This window comes from Myxine glutinosa, chromosome 1 (genome assembly GCF_964187855.1).
Source record: "Myxine glutinosa chromosome 1, kmMyxGlut1.1, whole genome shotgun sequence".
Classification (NCBI taxonomy): Eukaryota; Metazoa; Chordata; class Myxini; order Myxiniformes; family Myxinidae; genus Myxine; species Myxine glutinosa.
Genome location: NC_136261.1, coordinates 377,050,917 through 377,071,579, shown reverse-complemented (window position 1 = coordinate 377,071,579; position 20,663 = coordinate 377,050,917). Strand labels below are relative to the sequence as shown.

General features: G+C 46.1%; 1 protein-coding gene across 2 annotated transcripts in view; it reads left to right on the top strand.

Annotated features, from left to right (window-relative positions):
* LOC137415402 (uncharacterized) overlaps positions 1 to 20,663 on the top strand; it is a 67,219-nt gene that overhangs the window by 30,594 nt on the left and 15,962 nt on the right. Inside the window, exons 3-4 of one of the 2 annotated variants that reach the window (XM_078770195.1) lie at positions 18,173 to 18,310; positions 19,146 to 19,579. In XM_078770195.1, the coding sequence (XP_078626321.1) occupies positions 18,173 to 18,310; positions 19,146 to 19,420 (413 nt within the window). In that variant the 3' untranslated portion in view covers positions 19,421 to 19,579. Of the gene's footprint in view, positions 1 to 18,172; positions 18,311 to 19,145; positions 19,580 to 20,663 lie in introns of those variants that run through there. The other variant, XM_078770194.1, reaches the window with a different exon arrangement.

The following is a 20,663-nucleotide window of genomic DNA, read 5'->3' as shown; positions in this document are numbered from 1 at the left end:
AGGTCGCGGGCGACTGAGATGTTTTAACAAATAATTAATTAATTTGAGACGTCCGATTTCTAGTGTTTGGAAATTTGGAAGAGCTTGACCCTAGCCTTTCCCTTGCGAGGGCAAGGAGGAACTTAACACTTGACACTTAAGCTTAGTTTGAAGTACACCCTGCCAGCGCTCCCGGTGGGACGGCAGGGCAACCAGAAGGGACGAGGTTCTCCTGACCACGTGGCCCTCGATCTGGGAAGCGAGAGGCGTTCCATTAGTGGACGCGACCCTCACGCCCGACTTTTGGGCGGCCCCGGCAGGCCGTTTGTTTTGACGTTCCGTGACAGGCCCCGCACCCCCACCTCAGGGCCGACCGGGCGACCGGAATGAATCCCGGTGTCCCGATCCGAACCTTCAGAGCGGGCCGGCTGCACTTTCCGTCCCTGCGGTCCCAAATACCGGAACCACCCGAATACCACTTTATTTGACAAAATGAGGTGCGGCCTACAGCCTTAGAAAACCAACCCTAAATAAGTCAATACCTCCAACGACACAGGTGCGCATTCGTGCCGCGTGACGTGGTGACGTCATCGCGCTTTCACCTTAAAAGATTTATTTGATATTTTGATATAAACCTTAGAAAACCAACCCTACAGAAGTCAAATGGTCCAATAAAGGGTGATGGGAGGGTGATGGCAGGGTGATGGGAGGGTGGTGGGAGGGTGATGGCAGGGTGGTGGGAGGGTGATGGCAGGGTGATGGGAGGGTGATGGCAGGGTGATGTTGTTGTTCGCATGTTGGCACGGCAAAAGGGTTTTAGCTCTTTCACGAGCCTCGATCTTGTATACAAAAAAAAAAAAAAAAAAAAAAAAAAATTGTTGTCTTACATGAGATGCGGTGAACCTGGGTGCGACATTTAATGGGGGAAATAGGGGGAGGTCGGGTCTACAGAGTGTTGTTTACAGAAAATGGGACTAGGGAATGGGGGATTGGGGATAGTTGGGAAGTATTGAGGAAATAGGGGAATATTTACAAGCGGATATGGATGGATGCAAATCCCATATCCGCAACAATATATATATATATATATATATATATATATATATATATATATATACAGTGAAACCTTGACTTACGAGTGCACCAACTTACGAGTTTTCCGAGATACGAGCCGTCGCTCGGGCGGTTTATTGCTTTGAGATGCGAGCCGAGATCTGAGTTACGAGTTTACGCCACCCGCCACCAGGTGGGTTCCGGTCACGTGGTTATCTTTCCGTGCAAGCATCTCTGCCGTATATCGCTGCTGCTTTGTTTTCGCATTTTGGTTATTTTGGAGCTTACGCCACCCGCCACCAGGTGGGTTCCGGTCACGTGGTTATCTTGCTGTGCAAGCATCTCTGCCGTATATCGCTGCTGCTTTGTTTTCGCATTTTGGTTATTTTGGAGCTTACGCCACCCGCCACCAGGTGGGTTCCGGTCACGTGGTTATCTTGCCGTGCAAGCATCTCTGCCGTATATCGCTGCTGCTTTGTTTTTGCATTTTGGTTATTTTGGAGCTTACGCCACCCGCCACCAGGTGGGTTCCGGTCACGTGGTTATCTTGCCGTGCAAGCATCTCTGCCGTATATCGCTGCTGCTTTGTTTTCGCATGTTGGTTATTTTGGAAAATTTCTTAGTTTTAACCATGGGTCCTAAGAAATTGAGTGCCAAGGGCAGTACTGAGAAGAAGAAGAGGATGATGTGCTTGGATATAAAACACGCAATCGTCGAAAAACATGAGCGAGGTGTGCGTGTTGTCGACTTGGCGAGGCAGTACGATCGTAGCAGTACGATCGAAACATTTTGAAAGGGAGGAAGAAACAAACCTCGTTGGACAGGTTTTTATTGAAACGCCCTGCAAGTGAAAGCGAGGAAAGTGGCGAAAAAGGCAAAAGTCATCTCCTCCACCTCCGCCAGCATCTTCGTCTGATCTTCAAGGTAAATACACTTAATAAAACCAGTTTATTTCTTTACATTGTGGCGGACACTGAAGCTCACTGGCGTGGTGACATCATTCCGCGCACCGAGTGGGCGGCGGTCACGCCGAAGGGTAGGCGTAGCCTCAGGATATACACTTGGCGTGCAGCCCTTGAATAAAGCGCGCCAGTGTTACAGTGTTACAGTGAGCTCTTGAATAAAGACTCTTACAAATTACCGCGTTGTCCGCTTCCTCCTTGTTTACAATCAACGCGCGTAACGGCGCTTATTATGTACAGTATATACGAGGTCGTGCTTGTTTATACATTATTTGTTATTTATAAAGTACATTTTTCTTGTTTAAAAACACGTAACAAAAAAAATTGGTGTGGTTTTTTGGGGGCTGGAACGGATTAATAGCATTTCAATGCATTTTAATGGGGAAATTTAATTTGAGAAACGAGCAAATTGAGTTACGAGCTCGGTCACAAAACAAATTAAACTCGTAAGTCAAGGTTTCACTGTATATTGTTACGGACCGCGGATAAGATGTTAATGGATTGCCGAGCGGATGGCGGCCACGGCCTGAACTATTAACAATGACTAAGACCCGATTCCTTAAACATGGGCCAAATCGTGCCACAGATATTCAATGAGGGAAAAGACAAAGACGACATGGATGTGTAGAAGAAGAAGACAAAGAGGGTTTGAAATACGAATATTATTTATTACTATTTACAGGACCAAAAGAAACCAAGGAAGAAGGAAAGATAAGAAAATAAAGCAGAAAGAGGGATGGACCAGAAGGACACAGTGAAACTCTAGCTTAACTAAACAGGCTTAACTTATACCCCAGAACAAGACACACAAAACAGACTACGAGCAAACTCACACGAATGGGGAAATTGCAGGCAGGAATGGAAGGACTGGAAGGAGAGGAACGCTCCGCTCGAACCGGAGCACGGTCGGCCCGGGAGTCAGCAGCCGCCGCCCTTCCTCGCTCGGCACGTCCAGCAGCCGCCGTCAACGCCCTAGCTGCGGTCGTGCGGGCTGCCGCGATATGTGCACCCTGGCGGACTCAAAGCTGCTGGTGGAGCCAAAACTGCTGGTGGAGCCAAACTGCTGGTGGAGCCAAACTGCTGGTGGAGCCAAACTGCTGGTGGAGCCAAACTACTGGTCGGGCGCAACTCTTTCTTGGCACTTCTCACTTAAACGCAACCACCTTCGACTCCTTCTCATCACTCTCTTGAAAGGCTTCCGCGCGCGCTTTTTATAACGCCCGCGGGCGATCAAGCCGCCGGCCTCTAGAACACGCCCATCCGTGAGCTCGCCTCGGCCCTGATTGGTCGGCACGGGCCCTCTGGCTCCACCCTTGATGACGATGGGCGGCACGCCCAGGATTCGGCAGCTCCTCCCCTTTCTTTTCCAAGCCTACCTCGTGGCTAATGGAGTCACGGTGAATGCAGTTGGCAATTGAGGCTTTATTAAATGAAAATGAAAGGGGATCTATCTATTTGAATTCGGTGCAATGGAGTGTCAATTAATGGAAGACAAATCCTTAGCCTAATACACAGAATAAGGAAATAACTACCAACAAGGAGGAAATCTATGATTGGCTAACGTGATTGTTTATGACCTAATTACGGGACGCACTTTGACCTTTATACACAACTGGAGGAAGGAGGGTCCACAATAAAACTAAAAAAACACAATCCTCATATCCACAACACTGCACCCTCCTCCTCTTAGGCACGTCCCGGGCCTCTTACCTTTACTTTTAGTGTGGCACGTAGGTGTAGTTCCCTCTACATTTAACCTGACCCTGAGTGTGACAGTTTTAAAACATAAATAAATATTTCCCGCTGCTCCATTGCACCCTACCTAACAGACTCACACCCACCGCTAACCGAATTGCGGAATGGTCTTCAAACTATACATTTACGGTGGGGGCGCATTATTTACAATGACTCTACTTTATTTACAAAACGCAACCCAGGACCTGTGATCGTTCTTTTGGGGGGGGGGGGGGGGCGGGGGAGACAGTCTGCTCTGCATCGACGCACCATGAAGCACCAAAACAACGCATCAATACACCCTCAAGCACCAATCGGTGCACAGTCATTGCAGTTCAATAATAAAAATAACCAAACAAACCCTTGGTGCTGGTCTTGCTCTTCGGCTCCCTCTGCTGGCTAATGCTCTCTTCTTGTTGTCATCTTCTTTGCTGGCGGCCTATTTGGACATAAAAGTGCACAAAACATGTCCATTGCATTTATTTATGGCCCACAGGGGGCCGACTATGTATGGTTCACCTGTGGGGCATAGGTGCCCTGTGGCCAAGGTCCGCCAGCAAGATCTCGGGCCTTCATGGCCCGTTCCAGCAGAGGGGCCATGCCCCAACCGATGAGGTCCCTGAGTGGTGCTCAGCCACTGACATGTGGTCCATACGGTGGTGCATTGATGCAGACAGCTTTGGTTGCGAGAGTTTCGGGCACCCAATGGCGGACTCACGCACGCTCCCCTCGGTGCCCAGTGGTGCACAGTCCTCATGTGGGAGACAAGGGGGGTGGGGGGGGGGGGGAAAGACAGGTGAGCGAGGGGTAAGGTCACAAGGGTACACATCAATAAAGGCAATGCAAGGCGAGGTGCGTACGGAGAGCGAAGTGAGAAAAGCTCATCCCTACCGTACGTCACCCCCCCTGTCCCCTACTCCACCCTTGCGCTTACCCCATATTTACAACAATCTACACATTTACAAATTCGTCACTATCGTCACGTCTTCCCCATATTTCCCCTACACCAAATTCGTCTTCACAATCCCACTAATCAAAATTTGCCATCACCCAATTCATCATCAATCCTCATAAGGAGGAAGAGATGGAACAACAGCACAATGTCACACCCACGTCATGATGTGTCTCACAATCCAAAACATTTGCACAATAAAATAATAAAACAACCTGGCATGGTGTGGAGTTTCGTCACCTCAGGTGAGTGGATGCAGATGTTGCGAGGAGATCTTCATCCTAACTACTTTCTAAATGACTTTAATACACTTTACACAACCCGGGGTCTTCCCTGCCAATCCATTGGCCAACTTACACTATGGGTTCTAAAAACCAATTCCCATTGACCAAACTGTGGAGCTTCTCAATTTGGGGTCTCACTCCCCCGATTCATCTCCCGGTGCCCTTGCACAATTTCTGGGCTGAGACGTGTAGCTCTCCCAGCAGGTCTACCCACCTGCACACCTCCACCACTGTAGTTGCCTCCGAGCTTACCTGCTCCTCACCTAACTTATCTAATTGGGGAAGGCCCCTCCTGGCTCTGTCACCCCTCGGTGCCCTCTGGCACTGGGCTACCCGGGTCCGTCCTCCGGATCCTCGGGCCCCATCCACAACAACTCTACCGGCTCCCAGAGCCCACCTGCGGCCTCACCTGGCCGCCATCCTCACAGTGGTGGAGTGCTCAACCAACTACACACACTAACAGGCTACACGCCCAGCCATTTCCACAACACTAATGCACCCATCCAAGCATCATTCTTCCACCACGCACCACAGATGCCAATATCCAACCACAATTTACCTGTACCCTCTACCTAACACTCACACTACCCTCCCCGTGTATTCGTGATGGGGGTCCATTCTTCCCCCATTCACACCTTCGCACCATCCACTCCACTCCACAGTTTCCACCATACTCACTCCACGACCATCCACTTCATACTCCATATATTCCATACTCCATGTATTCCACACAACCATTATCCATACACCTGCAGTTGCACACCTGTGCAATCTCACCTGGTGCCACCTGCACCCTCCTTCCTCCCTGGACCATTTGGGTCAACACAACACACATCACCATCACTCCCTCATACACTACTCCATACACCTGTTCAGTTGCACACCTGTGCAATCTCAATACAACTCACAATCACAATCATTTACTCATACCCTGCTCAATACACTTTCGATCCTCACACACACGGCATCATCTCATCTAACTACTCCCCTCTGAAACTCACGCTTCCCAGTCGTCCCTTACTTTATTGCGCTCCCTCGTCATCATAATCCAAACTAATCTACCCGCGTCCCCACTACAGGTATCATTGTCACTACCTAAACCTTACCGTTACCTATTGTCAATCTCTAGGTCCCTACACACTATATCCTAACCCTCCCGGGCTAGTTTTCACTGCCAAACCCCATAACTAGTGCTCCTTTGCCCCCGCTGTGAGAGATGGCAGAGTTGCCATCCCACCACATTGGGTGTCTCTCACTACCAATTTTTGCACACCAAATTCCAGCCAATCAAAAATTTGCCAATCATCTGCCAATCCTCAAATTTTGTTTTTCTAATTTTGGGTCCAAAACACTATCATCATCACAGTCTACTCACTAGAGCCTCTCGGTGCGCCAATTCATCTCCAAAGCTCGGCTTGGCAAAGCCGAGCAATGAATGCGGGTTGCTTGGTGCCGGCGGCTGGATCCGTCCGGCATTCGGTGCAGGGAAGGAGGTTTACCCGGGCCGAGATCCCACGCACCATCTCGGCACAGAGCCGTCCAATGGCCCGATCTCGCCCTGCCGGAACGCCTCAACAAAAAGGGGTCGCCATGACGACCCTTCCTACCGGGACGCCCGCTCCGCATAGCGGAGCAGGGACGCGGCCGGTCAGAGCGCGGCCTGGCGTGGATCCCGCACGGCGGTTCTTTCGAAACCGCCGCGGTCACGATCCCCGCGGCACGCAAAGCTGCCCGGCACGCCCCGAGGGCCCGCTTCGGCTATAAGTCGGTCTAACCGCTAACCCGGTTAGCGTCGATGCTCCACCTGCATGCTTACACCCCGCAGCCCGTTCCTTGCTCATACATCCAGCCGTTCCCATTCTCCTAGTCATTGCACCTTCTCTTACACACCCAGGTACACTCATTCCGCTCACAGACTTGGTCACACACCTGACCACCGCACACCTTTGCACACACCCCGTCATTCGCACACCGCACCAACACACCTCTTCGCGCTCCCTCCTCGGTCACCTCCTCTGTGACAACCACAGGTGTGCACTCGCTTGCACACCCAATCACGTGCCTCACTACCAACTCCAGTGTGCATTCCCATACGCGCTCTACCATTCCAGGTGTGCATCCTGCCATTCCAGGTGTACATCCTCTCTCACCTGCCACCACCAACTCACGCTCCGTTTCACTCTCACAACTCTTACCACCACACTCGATCGCGCATTCACCCTTACTCTTGACAGCGCACTCTGTACCCATACACTCCTCTGTTACACACCTTTCTCGCGCATCCTCTTGCGCACACTCTTCTGTTACACCCTCCGTAACACTCACCACAGGTGTGCATGCTTCCGTCACATCTCTTGTAACACTCCCCATCCCGTGCTTCCATGTGCCCCCCCGCACACGCGCTACGACCAACTCACTCTCGACGGCACACTCTCTCCTCGGCGCGCACTTTTTCCTCACACACCCCAGAGTCGGACATTCTCGCACACCTCCTCCTTCGCACTTAGTACCTGTCGCACACTTCACCAGCGGCCTCTCACGAACACCCGGGTCCAAACCAACCCCCAAGCCGACTGAATCTCCCCTCACACCATATACATTTCCGCGTATATCTCCACTCACCTCGGCACCTCGTCTCCGCACCTCTTCCGCCACCTGCAAACTCTTTATTTGGTTAGCAAGCACACCATCACGATTTGAGCACCGACCATGTACATATTCCATCACCTCCTCCTTTATCTCCCTCTTAGTTTCCCTCCGTCTCTTCTTAATTTCACTCACCCCCTCTTCCACATCCTCTAACTTTTGCTTCACCTCTTTTATTTCCCGGTGTGTCTCCTCAATTTCGTCCTCTAATGCTACCTTGACCGTTTCTATATGCGTCCTCACCTCCCGGTCCTTTTGTCTCCATTGCCTCCGTCACCTCGTCCAACCTCGTTGTCAGTCCCTCACATACCATCTGACATTCCCTCTTCGTCGCTATCAAGTCTTTTTGTGTCGCCTTTAACCCTCCTAGTACCGCAGTGTTCTTTTGTACCTGCTCCACTAACTCAGTCTGTCCCACCATCAGCTGTTCCACCTCCTGCGTCAGGTCCTCGATGCCCCCTTGTAACTTTGCCGTCCCATTTCTCACCTCTTTCTCCATATGCTTCTCACCTCGCTTTACCTCCTCGCATACCCCCGAGCCCTCCTCGCTTACACCTCGTCTGATCTCCTCTCCCATTTCTCCCATCTCTTTAGTAGATGCCACCCTCATTTGTTCTAATTCATCACTCTGAGCATCCAGTTTACCTTCCAACCCGATTTTCACCTCCTCTATCTGGTTCCCCATCCGTTTGATTTCCCGGGCGGATTGCTCCCCTATTTCCCGCAATTTGCCTTCCATCTTATTTTCTAACCCCCCTAACCCATTTTTCACCCCCTCTATCTGATTCTCCTGGGCAGCCATTCTATTTTCCACCCCCATTAACCCATTTTTCACCCCTTCTATCCCGTTGTCTAACCCCTCAAATTTATTGTCTAACCCCTCGAATTTACCCTCAAATTTCTTGTCTAAACCCTCAAATTTATTTCCCAACTGTTCGCTGGTACCCCTCGCTTCGTCCCTCATTTGGCCCCTCATTCTGTTTTCCATCCCTTTGAAATTATCATCTGTTTTTACCATAAAGGCCATCATCTGTTTCATAAACAGGTCCAAATTCATTGGCATCTCGGGCTCAGCTGCTGCGACCACGGGCGCGGCTAAATTTGGTGCCGCTACAACCACGGTGCGCGAGGGCGCCATCTTACGCATCTGAAACTCCCTCAACCACCTCACCATTGGTCTCCTCCATTTCCTCCCTCTGGTCCCGGGTTACCCCTAACTCCTCTTCTAGTTCCCCCACCGGCATCCGATCACCTTGACCAGCCATGGCACGATTTCCAAATTTAAGATTTTAAATAAAACAAAATTTTGGGCCACCCGTAATTTTGAGCGCGCTATTCGCACTTCAGGTCCGAATCCCACTCCTGGCACCAATTGTTACGGACCGCGGATAAGATGTTAATGGATTGCCGAGCGGATGGCCGCCGCGGCCCGAACTATTAACAATGACTAAGACCCGATTCCTTAAACGTGGGCCAAATCGTGCCACAGATATTCAATGAGGAAAAAGACAAAGACGACACGGATGTGAAGAAGAAGAAGACAAAGAGGGTTTGATACGAATAATTATTTATTACTATTTACAGGACCAAAATAAACCAAGGAAGAAGGAAAGATAAGAAAATAAAGCAGAAAGAGGGACGGACCAGAAGGACACAGTGAAAACTCTAGCTTAACTAAACAGGCTTAACGTTTACCCCAGGACAAGACACACAAAACAGACTACGAGCAAACTCACATGAATGGGGAAATTGCAGGCAGGAATGGAAGGACTGGAAGGAGAGGAACGCTCCGCTCGAACCGGAGCACGGTCGGCCCGGGAGTCAGCAGCCGCCGCCCTTCCTCGATCGGCACGTCCAGCAGCCGCCGTCAACGCCCTAGCTGCGGTCGTGCGGGCTGCCGCGATACATGCACCCTGGCGGAGTCAAAGCTGCTGGTGGAGCCAAAACTGCTGGTGGAGCCAAACTGCTGGAGGAGCCAAACTGCTGGTGGAGCCAAACTGCTGGTGGAGCCAAACTACTGGTGGAGCCAAACTACTGGTCGGGCGCAACTCTTTCTTGGCACTTCTCACTTAAACGCAACCACCTTCGACTCCTCATCACTCTCTTGAAAGGCTTTCGCGCGCGCTTTTTAGAATGCCCGCGGGCGATCAAGCCACTGGCCTCTAGAACACGCCCATCGGTGAGCTCGCCTCGCCCTGATTGGTCGGCACGGGCCCTCTGGCTCCACCCTTGATGACGATGGGCGGCACGCCCAGGATTCGGCAGCTCCTACCCCTTCTTTTCCAAGCCTACCTCGTGGCTAATGGAGTAGCGGTGAATGCAGTTGGCAATTGAGGCTTTATTAAATGAAAATGAAAGGGGATCTATCTATTTGAATTCGGTGCAATGGAGTGTCAATTAATGGAAGACAAATCCTTAGCCTAATACACAGAATAAGGAAATAACTACCAACAAGGAGGAAATCTATGATTGGATAACGTGATTGTTTATGACTTAATTACGGGACGCACTTTGACCTTTATACACAACTGGAGGAAGGAGGGTCCACAATAAAACAATAAAAAACACAATCCTCATATCCACAACAATATATATATATATATTATATATATATATATATATATATATATATATGTATGTATGTATGTATGTATGTATATATATATATATATATATATATATATATATATATATATATATATATATATATATATATATATATATATATATATATACGTATATGTATATATATATGTATATATATATATATATATATATATGTATGTATAGTATGTATATAATATATATATACAGTGGTACCTCGGCTTACGAGTTTAATCCGTTCCGTGACGGAGCTCGTAAGCCAAATCGCTCGTAAGTCAGAAAGCAAATTTTCCCATTCAAATGCATTGAAATGCTATTAATCCGTTCCAGCCTCAAAAAAAAAACAACCAATTTTTTTGTTAGGTGCTTTTAAATAACAAAAATGTACTTTATAAATAACAAATAATGTATAAACAAGCACGACCTCGTATATACTGTACATAATACAAGAGAATGTAAAGAAATAAACTGGTTTTATTAAGCAGAGGAGAAGAGCATGCAGGTGAGGTGTGCGTGTTGTCGACTTGGCGAGGCAGTACGATCGTACTCCTTCTACGATATGTACGATTTTGAAGCAGAAGGAGTCCATAAAGCTATAACGCCAGCCAAGGGCGTTACGATTATTTCAAAGCTCCGGACCTCTATCCATGAAGATATGGAGAAGTTGTTGTTTGTGTGGTTGAAGGAGAAGCAGCTCGCAGGAGATACCGTGACCCGAGAGCATCATGTGTTTGAAAAGATTGAAACTCGGATATCGAGGCACGGACCACGAGGTGTTTTTTCTTTTTTCTTAATCTCGGTTTCAGTGAACTTTTGCTCTGTGCTCACGTGTACTGTACCTGTACCTGTAATGGTACGTCAGAGGGATGGCACCTGTTGTCATCATATTAAGTGCAAGATGTTCTGCATCGTAAGTTGGTACACCGTGGTCTTTCGGCGGTGTTTAAGCCGGCCGTCTTGGCTTCTGTCACCATTGGCATTGAGTCTTTCGATGTAGGTAGGTCGTTGTGTGCCGGTGCCTTGGCCGAATTCCTTCATTGCTGCATTGTTAGCTCACCTGGTTTTTTATACCACATCTTTGGTTATCGGACCAGCGAATGACGTCATCTCAAAGTATGGCTTATTCTCACTTGTCTTGGACGATCTTCTACTTCTAGCCTTCCACCGTGCATTGGTGTCCACTGTACTTACTGTACAGTGCCTGGTAAAATTGATGTAATGGGTTTTTGACCGTCAACGCCATGAACCGTCATGAACCGTCATGAACCGTCATGAACCGTCATGAACCGTCATTGAACCGTCAACGCCATGAACCGCTAACACTCAAAAGCCCATTTATCGCGCCTTATAAAGCAAAACCGCAAAACCGAAAGCCATGCCTCTCAAGCGAGGCGTGCTTCCGTGGTCACGTGATCCACAGGTGTAGCTCATTATACCCGCACGCGCGACACGCTTGGCGGTCACGTGACCAGCCACTCTGGAGGCGGGGATCCCCGCCGATGACGTCACCGGCTGGAGCAAGGAGAAGTTCCTCGCTCATGTATTTCGACGATTGCGTGTTTTATATCCAAGCAGAGATGCTTTCACGGCAAGATAACCGCGTGACCGGAACCGGAAGCCACAACTGGAAAATTCAAAAAAATAAATTTTTGAGCTCGTACATCGGATCTCGGCTCGTATCCCAAAGCAACAAACCGCCCGAGCGACGGCTCGTATCCCGAAAAACTCGTACGTTGGGGCACCCGTAAGCCGAGGTACCACTGTATGTATGTATATATTATATATATATATATATATATATATATATATATATATATATATATATATAAATATATATATATATATATGTATATATATATATATGTATATATATATATATATATGTAGATATATATATATATATATGTATATATATATATATATATATATATGTATGTATATATATATATATATATATATATATATATATATATATATATATATATATATATATATATATATTATATACATATATATATATATATATATATATATATATGTATGTATGTATGTATGTATGTATATATATATATATATTAGGGTGGTCCACAGATATATGTAATATTTAATACTCTTAAAAATCCATGCTCCACAAGGCTGCCCTTGTTCCTATGTTAATAAAGATTCTATGAACCAAATATGAGGTCAATTGGAACTTATTTATAGGTTGCTCAAAAAATAACATTTTAATTTATCCAGTTTTTTTTAGATGGCAGAAACTCACAGCTCTTCCACAGTTGGTTGCTGGGCAAGTCTGAAAAGGAAATAATATGTGGGGGACTACCAACCAAAGGACACACATTGCAAAAAATGGTGTACCATCACATACAAGAACACCATACATTTCGTGAAAGTGCCAAACTTAGTGTACAAGCTCTGTGTGCATACTGGGAGAAAGCACGAATTCCAGTGCAGTGAGTAGATTCCTGTGAGCACCAACTTTTGAAGTTGTATGATGCCTACAAACTGGTAAAGAAAAATATAACCAAGACATTCAAAAACTATAGAGTGAAGGAGCAGATGTTCAAAGATGATCTTCAATCCCTCTTCGATATCTCACCAAATGATGCGCTTGAGAAAATGACGAATGAAGAAGACAAAGCATTCCTTATCACCTTATCATGGCAGCGTGAGGATCCCTCAAGTTCACATATGGGGATCTGTGGACAACTCTCTGGCAGTGAAGGAGAACAGAAAGCGTATCAGGCTTGAGAATGAAGATAAAAGAAAGAAGAAACATGCTGCTGAGACTCGAACAGCAATGCAATCTGTTCCATCAACATTGGCTGTGGTTGATGATGATGATGAGTCTGAGATTGAAAGCTCCGATTCAGGGGACAATGATTCAAACTTCAAAGTCCATCTTCTGCCAAACAGGTGAAAAAGGCTCCCATCAAGGTGATCACTGCAGCAATAGTGGCAACTCTGGGCAGAGTAAATCGCCCAGATCGGCATGCTATGTTTGTGGCCAGTGCTTTTGCACAATCTCTTGGTCATACCATTGAAGACATTTCTCTGTCACGCAGTGGAATTCGTCGTGCTCAAATTCGTGGAAGGGAAATAATGGCCACTTAAGAAAGGCAAATTTATCATGTAATAGCCCACTCCTACTACACTGGGATGGGAAACTGCTCCCTGATTATACTGGCAATCACAAAGAATCTGTTGATCGGGTAGCGATACGATCGGGTAGCGATCGGATCGGGGATCGGGTAACTGGTATGAATACCAAGAAGTTGCTTGGAGTCCCAAAAATTCCCCAAGGCACTGGTGTAGCACAAGCAAATGCATGCATACAACTTCTTGAGGAGTGGAATGTCAAACAGTTGGTGAAAGGCATAGTGTTTGACACCACTGCATCCATCACAGGGCTGAGAAATGGAGCATGTACCCTCATTGAAGCAGCTTTGGATGCTAAGCTTGTCTGGATTGCATGTCGTCATCATGTGTTTGAAGTAATGCTCCCTGATGTTACAACTAAAGTCATCGGACCCACCACGAGCGGACCTGAGATCAGACTGTTCAAGAGGTTTCAGAAACAGTGCCTTTAATTGACAAGAAGAGGTTCCAAGTAGGAGAAGATAAAATATTTTCCAATAACCTTGTTGAACGTCAGAATATGATACATTTTTATGCAGCTGCACTCCAAGAACAACACCCACGTGATGACTATGAAGAACTTCTGAGACTATGCCCATACATTTCTGGGTGGATGTGAGGCCAGGGAGGTGAAATTCCGTGCCCCAGGAGCTATGCACAATGCCCGCTGGATGATGAAAGCCATATACAGTCGCGTGAAAAAGTAAGTACATACCCCATGTAAAGTTTTGACTTTTTCAACATATTCAACATACAGCTATTTGATCTTCATTTCAACAATATTGACAGAAAAAGGTGATATAATATAACAAATATCATGAAACATTTACATTTTGTAGTCCATTGTTTAATTTAAATAAACTTAAATGCAAATTTCGCATGTGGAAAAAGTAAGTACACCCTTGGCTCCAATACTAATAGGTGGTATTGCCCCCTTTGGCAGAAACAACCTCAAGTAGGCGTTTCTTATAACTGTCTACCAGTCTCTGACAAATCGAATGGGAGAAATTTTTGCCCACTCCTCCATGCAGAATTCTTTCAGCTATGCGATGTTTGAGGGGTTTCTTGCATGCACAGCTCGTTCAAATCCCCCCACAACATCTCGATGGGATTTAGATCCGGGCTTTGACTTGGCCATTCCAGAACCCTCCATTTCTTTCTTTTCAGCCATTCCTTGGTGGATTTACCTGTATGTTTTGGGTCATTGTCATGTTGCAAGGTCCACCTTCGGTTGAGCTTCAACTTTCCGACAGATGGCCTCGCATTATCCTCAAGCACGCTCTGGTACAATGAAGATTCATAGTGGATTCTATGATGGTGAGTTGCCCAGGCCCCGATGCAGCAAAGCTGCCCCAAACCATAATATTTCCACCCCCATGCTTTAAAGTTGGTATCAGGTTCTTGTGGTCAAATGCTGTCTTGGTTTTCGCCAAACATGTCTTCTGGTACTGTGACCAAATAGCTCTACCTTTGACTCATCTGTCCAGAGCACATTGTTCCAGAAGTGCTGGACTTTGCCTAGGTGTTCATTGGCAAACTTTCGTCTTGCCCTGATGTTCTTTCTGGACAGCAAAGGTTCCCTCCTCGCACACCTCCCATGTAGATCAAATTTGTGCAGCCTCTTTCTAATGGTAGACTCGTGCACTTTGACATCAACAGTGGCAAGAGCTACCTGTAGGTCCCGTGATAACATTCTGGGGTTCTTAGAGACTTCTTTCAGCATCTTGCGGTCTGCTCTCGGGCTGAACTTGCTGGGGCGGCCTGGCCTGAACACGTTGGCAGTTGTTTGGAATCTTTTCCACTTGTAGATGATCTTCCGGACAGTCGAATGATTGATTTCAAAATGTTTGGAGATCTTTGTAAATCCCTTCCCAGACTCGTAGGCATCTATAACCTTCTTTCTGAAGGTCTCAGATAGCTCTTTTGATCTAGGCATGGTGATGTCGCACACTTCAACAACAAAGAGCAAACCAAACTAAATGTCTGAGGTTTAAATAAGACAGGTGCCTCCAAGATCCTCTCTAACGATGTTCTAATCATTTTGCACCTGAGCTGGTGCACCTGATTCTAATTTTAGGTATTTGTAGTGATAAATGTAGGGGTGCACTTACTTTTTCCACATGCGAAATTTGCATTTATGTTTATTTAAATTATACAATGGACTACAAAATGTAAATGTTTCATGATATTTGTTATATTATATCACCTTTATCTATCAATATTGTTGAAATGAAGATCAAATAGTTGTATGTTGAAATATGTTGAAAAGTCAAAACTTTACATGGGGTGTACTTACTTTTACACGTGACTGTATGTTCCCCCATCCAAAACCATGATCTTTGATGCAACCCAAACCTTTTTCAAATTCCGTTTTTCTATCCTGAAAGTCCAAGTAGTGTCCATTTGTTTTCTACCATTTCCCATGTTCTCCTACTCCCCCTCCCTCCTCACCCCCTCTCCCTTCCGGAGATCTACCACTGTCCCTGTTCTCTACCGTTCTTGTGTTTCCATCTTTCTCCCCCTCTTGTTTCCCGCTCCCCTTATTGTATGTTTTATGTGTTTTCTGTTTTTGTCTTTGTGTTTGATGTGTTGCTCTCACACGAGCCTAGACTTTATGAACAAAACAAAAATGTCGACTTGTGTGCAGGTGACCTGGAAGAGGGAACTCATTTCCAAATAGTCAGGTTCACTATGTTAACAAATATAATTTCGTTCAAAATTTTGGTAGATTAGCAAAACTATACATTTTTGGAATATTCAGAGCATGAGGAATCCAAAAATTAATGTTTACATTTGCGTAGACACCTTTGCGAAAATGACACTCAGGACAGTAATGAAGATCGTCAGGTTCACTATGTTAACAAATATAATTTCTTTCAAAATTTTGGGTTTAGCAAACCTGTACATTTTTGGAATCTTCAGAGCATGGAGAATCTGAAAATCAATGTTGGCATTTGCACAGACACCTGCATGGCCGCCATTTTGGATTTTGAAAATGGCCACCATAAAATACATATTTTGCGCGATCTCGGCTTCTAGTCAACCTAGAGACTTAATTAAATATGCTAATCCTATGTTTTCTGGGTCAAGGAATTTAACAAAGGCCTCAAAATAGTGCTCAGGTTTATAGAAAAGCAACAAACAAAGGTAATTGAAAACCATTGTCTTTATATTTGTGATATAACTGTATTACATAATACATGATATTGCAAGTCCTTTGAAGTTATAGGTTGTTATAGGAAGTTATAGGTAGTATCAGATTGAACTATAAGTCCTATACACAGGATCTACGAGGTCTATACCGTTCAGGAATATGCTTTTACAGATCTTCATCACTGTCCTGAGTGTCATTTTCGCAAAGGTGTCTACGCAAATGTAAACATTCATTTTTGGATTCCTCATGCTCTGAATATTCCAAAAATGTATAGTTTTCTAATCTACCAAAATTTTGAACGAAAAAACATAGTGAACCTGACTAAAATGGATATTGCTCAAAACCTTTAGAACTCATCTGTTATTATCAAAGAGTCAAACGATGCCTTTAGGGTCTGGAGAAGGCACTGACAGAGGGACAACAACAAAGGCTTCAGGTTTGCAAGAACAACTGAGTCAAGAGGAATGTGGGAGTGAAGAAGGTGGATAGAAGGAAAATGGATGAACTGAGGGAGGAAATTGGTGTGCAGATGAGCTTGACAGGGACATTGCTGAAATGTCGGCTGAAATGTGCAAGACATTTGGTGCGGATGGGGGAAGAAAGAATGCGGATAGGTTGAGGAATAAGGAGGAGAGGTAAACTGTGGTTGAAGTGGGAGGATTGTGTTAAAGATATCAGCAAAGTGGGGGTGGTTGGAGGGTGGACAGAGTTGGCTGAGGACGGAGGGGACTGGAGGAGTTTCATGGTCAAGGCAGGGCAGGAGCTTGGTACCGTTGGACCTCATCCCTTATAATGGGAAGAGGAAAACAACAACAACTCCCCACATTTTGTGAACACGTCCAAAAGTTCCAGTACCCTTTTTATGTTCCGATATGCAGGTATTATGTTCTTGGGTTGTCCGTCCATGTGTCCACTGCAATAACTTGTGAATCATTAAAGGGATTTTTTTTTACCAAACTTGGGACAAGTATGTAATGTCACAACAAAAGAATATAGTAATATATAGTAAGAAAATAATATCGTGTCATGTCGCCGGTGATTACGATTTCTTATCTTCTGGACCCTTCAGCAGACACAAAAAAAGACAAGGGGAAACATAAGGAAAATAAAATAAATTGTCTTATTGGTCGGTCAGTACGAGGCTTTTGAATGAAGTCGGCAGTGCCAGGTGGCCCGACGCCGCTCACCTGGGAAGCATGCAAACAATAGCGCCGAGTCGCTCTCCACTGCGCCACGAACGTTAGACAATTTGTGCAGCCGGTCCTGCTTCGCTCTCCACTCCCTCCGAAACGCAACGTGGCCCCAGCTACTCCGAGAGCACAACAGTTCAACAACACCCCTTGGCAAGAAACTACTTCAGCAGCACCGACACGATATAACATAGTATGTCACATCAAATGGTGTATTTTCAAAAAAGGCATTGGAAAAGTAGCATCCTCGTTCGTTTTGGAGCAGAGCTGTCTGATTAGCAATGTCTTATATTGATACATGTGGTGGGAGGAGGTTGCAGTAAAGACATGGACCAAATGTCCTGTAACGGTGTAATAATTCTGTGATATTTAGATAATCCTTTTCCTCGACTGAACAAATGTCTTATTGACCTCATTTATATTTGAAAGTTTTAATCTTTGTGTCCTTCAAAAGACTGACACTGAATTGTTTGCAGGTGATGTCTATCCTGTGAAAGTGGAATGCACACAAAACAACAACGATTCTTCTGACTCAGAAGTTTTGAGATATGCTTCTGTAAAGGAAGAGTCAGATCTTCCTTTCACAGATGGCAGTGCTGCCTATTCTGCAATTGGTGAGCAGAAACCTACAAAATTACCATTCAGGGCTGAATTTACGAAAGGCACTTGGTGAACATCTTGCTCACAAATGCATAAACCTTAAAACCTGTCAAAACTATTGTTACGTTTGTGGGGGTAGGGGATGGAATACCTCAGTCAAGATAGAATCGTTTCCCGTTTAGAATGCTCCGTGTGCCTCTTGAAGCCATGTCGATTTAGCTAAGTCGGCCGTCTGTCTGGGTAAGAGCGTTTGCATGTCTCCATACAAAGGGGTGGAGCTTGTGTTAAGAATATAGGGACTATATGATTAACTCCCCAGTTTGGAGTTGCCCTCGGTGATTTCTCCCTTTTTTATTGCAAATAAAAAGCCATGCCGCAAACGCTCCATTCGCTCACCGTGCCGCCACGGCCAACAGAAACAGCATTTGCCGATCATGCCAGTGGCTCTGCCTCGCGACTGCTGACGTCATTCGAACATTCCCGAACAGAGATTGGACTCTGCCCCCCAAGGCCTCGTTACGAGGAGGCCACGCCCCGGCCTTAGGGATTGGTGGAGGCGCGATGGGACGATTGAGTAGGGCTCGGTGATTGGACAGAGTGTGACGTCAGCGTGGAACATTGGAGAGCTGAAGAAAGGATAGGTTGTCTCGTCGGCTAGCTCTCTTGCTCCTAGCTTTCATAGCGAGCAGACGCATCTTTGACGCATCTCTCTCTCTCTCTCTCTCTCTCTCTCTCTCTCTCTCTCTCTCTCTCTCTCTCTCTCTCTTTCTCTCTTTCTCTCTTTCTCTCTTTCTCTCTTTCTCTCTTTCTCTCTTTCTCTCTTTCTCATATGCTGTGATGTGATTTCAGAGCCTTTGGTGCAGCCGATTTGGTGCTTTGTGCAAGAGATTGGTGCAGCTGTCAAAGCGGAGCACGAAAGCGACGCTCAGCGGGGCTCGTGGTGGTTCAAATGGAAGGGGAGCGACCGAGGGTTGCCTGCCCAAGTTACCTCATGTTTGTGTCGCAGTGGAAGAGTGATTCGGCGCCATCTTACTCCCGTCGACGATCGGACTGTTGGCCGAACTGCGGAACCCATTCCACCACCACCAAACGTCTACAAGCCCTTGGTTGAACCGCAAAGCTGAGTGCCGGCAGATTACAAGCGCATTTTATTTTTCTTTCTCTTTCCCTGTGTCTGTATATGAGTCTGACGAGACGTCTCACATTAGGATATTAGTTTTAGTTACCTCACCTTTCGTTCTCTTTTACATTACTGTGAATAAATTTATATTTGTTGAAATTTACTTTTTGTCCTGGTTCGTTTTCTTTGTATTGTGGGTTCGGAATAACCCCATGTGTTTCCGATCAAATAAGAGCCTTCCCGCGTGCGCCAAAAGCTGCCGCCATATTTTTCGGTTTGTACGCTTCGGAGTTGAACCTCGTTTCGGTCGTTCGTCCTCTTGGGGTCTTAACCCGGGGACACGACAACTGTTGTCAAGGAGTGCGATTTGAACCCGCTAAAATAAAAATATAATAAAAAACTGATGTCAGGTAGTGCGAGTGCGACACCCGCTGAGTGCAATTTGTTTCATTGAGGGGGAGGTGATCATCGTGACCGGGGTGTCCAAATTTTGAGTTGATTGGTGTCGGGAAAGAGCGCAAGGCAGTGCGTTGCTAAATTTAGATTCTTTGTTTTTTTCTTAGGTAAATTGCACGTGCGTGGAAAAACTGCTCGTCACGTTATGGCGGACTTTAATGAAATCGAGGAGCAGATGGAAGGTTCTGAGGGACATGGAAGCGGGCCAGTGGTCGATTAATTTTTTAATTTTTTTTGGAGGATAGGGTTGGAACCACCCCCACCCCAAGCGTTCGAACCCCCTCTCCCACCATGCCGGAGCCAGGGACGCAGGGACAGGTGTGATGTCCGACCAGGTCTTGGTTCAATTATTTCTGGAAATGAAGGGTATGGGTGAACAAATGAGGGCAATGGGTGAACGTTTGGAGGGACAAATTAATGGAATGAAAGGAGAAATGAAGGGCATGAACAAGCAATTGGAAAACAAAATTGAGGGAATAAACGAACAATTGGATGACCAAAATAATTAAATGAGGGGAATAAACGAGCGATTGGAAAACAAAATTAATGCCAAAACTAATAAAATTGATGGAATGGAGGGAAAAATTGGGGAAATATCATGAACTTGGGGAACAAATTGATAACACATTTGGGGAGCAGGAGAGGAAATGTTTGTTGGAAGAGGACCTGGATGGCTATCGGACCTGTGTGGATGTCAGAATGCACCACCAGGGAGAGGAATTGGGACTTTTGCAGCACCAGGGCGGTGGTTTGGAGCAAGAGGTAAAAATATTGGAGGCTCGTGTTACTGA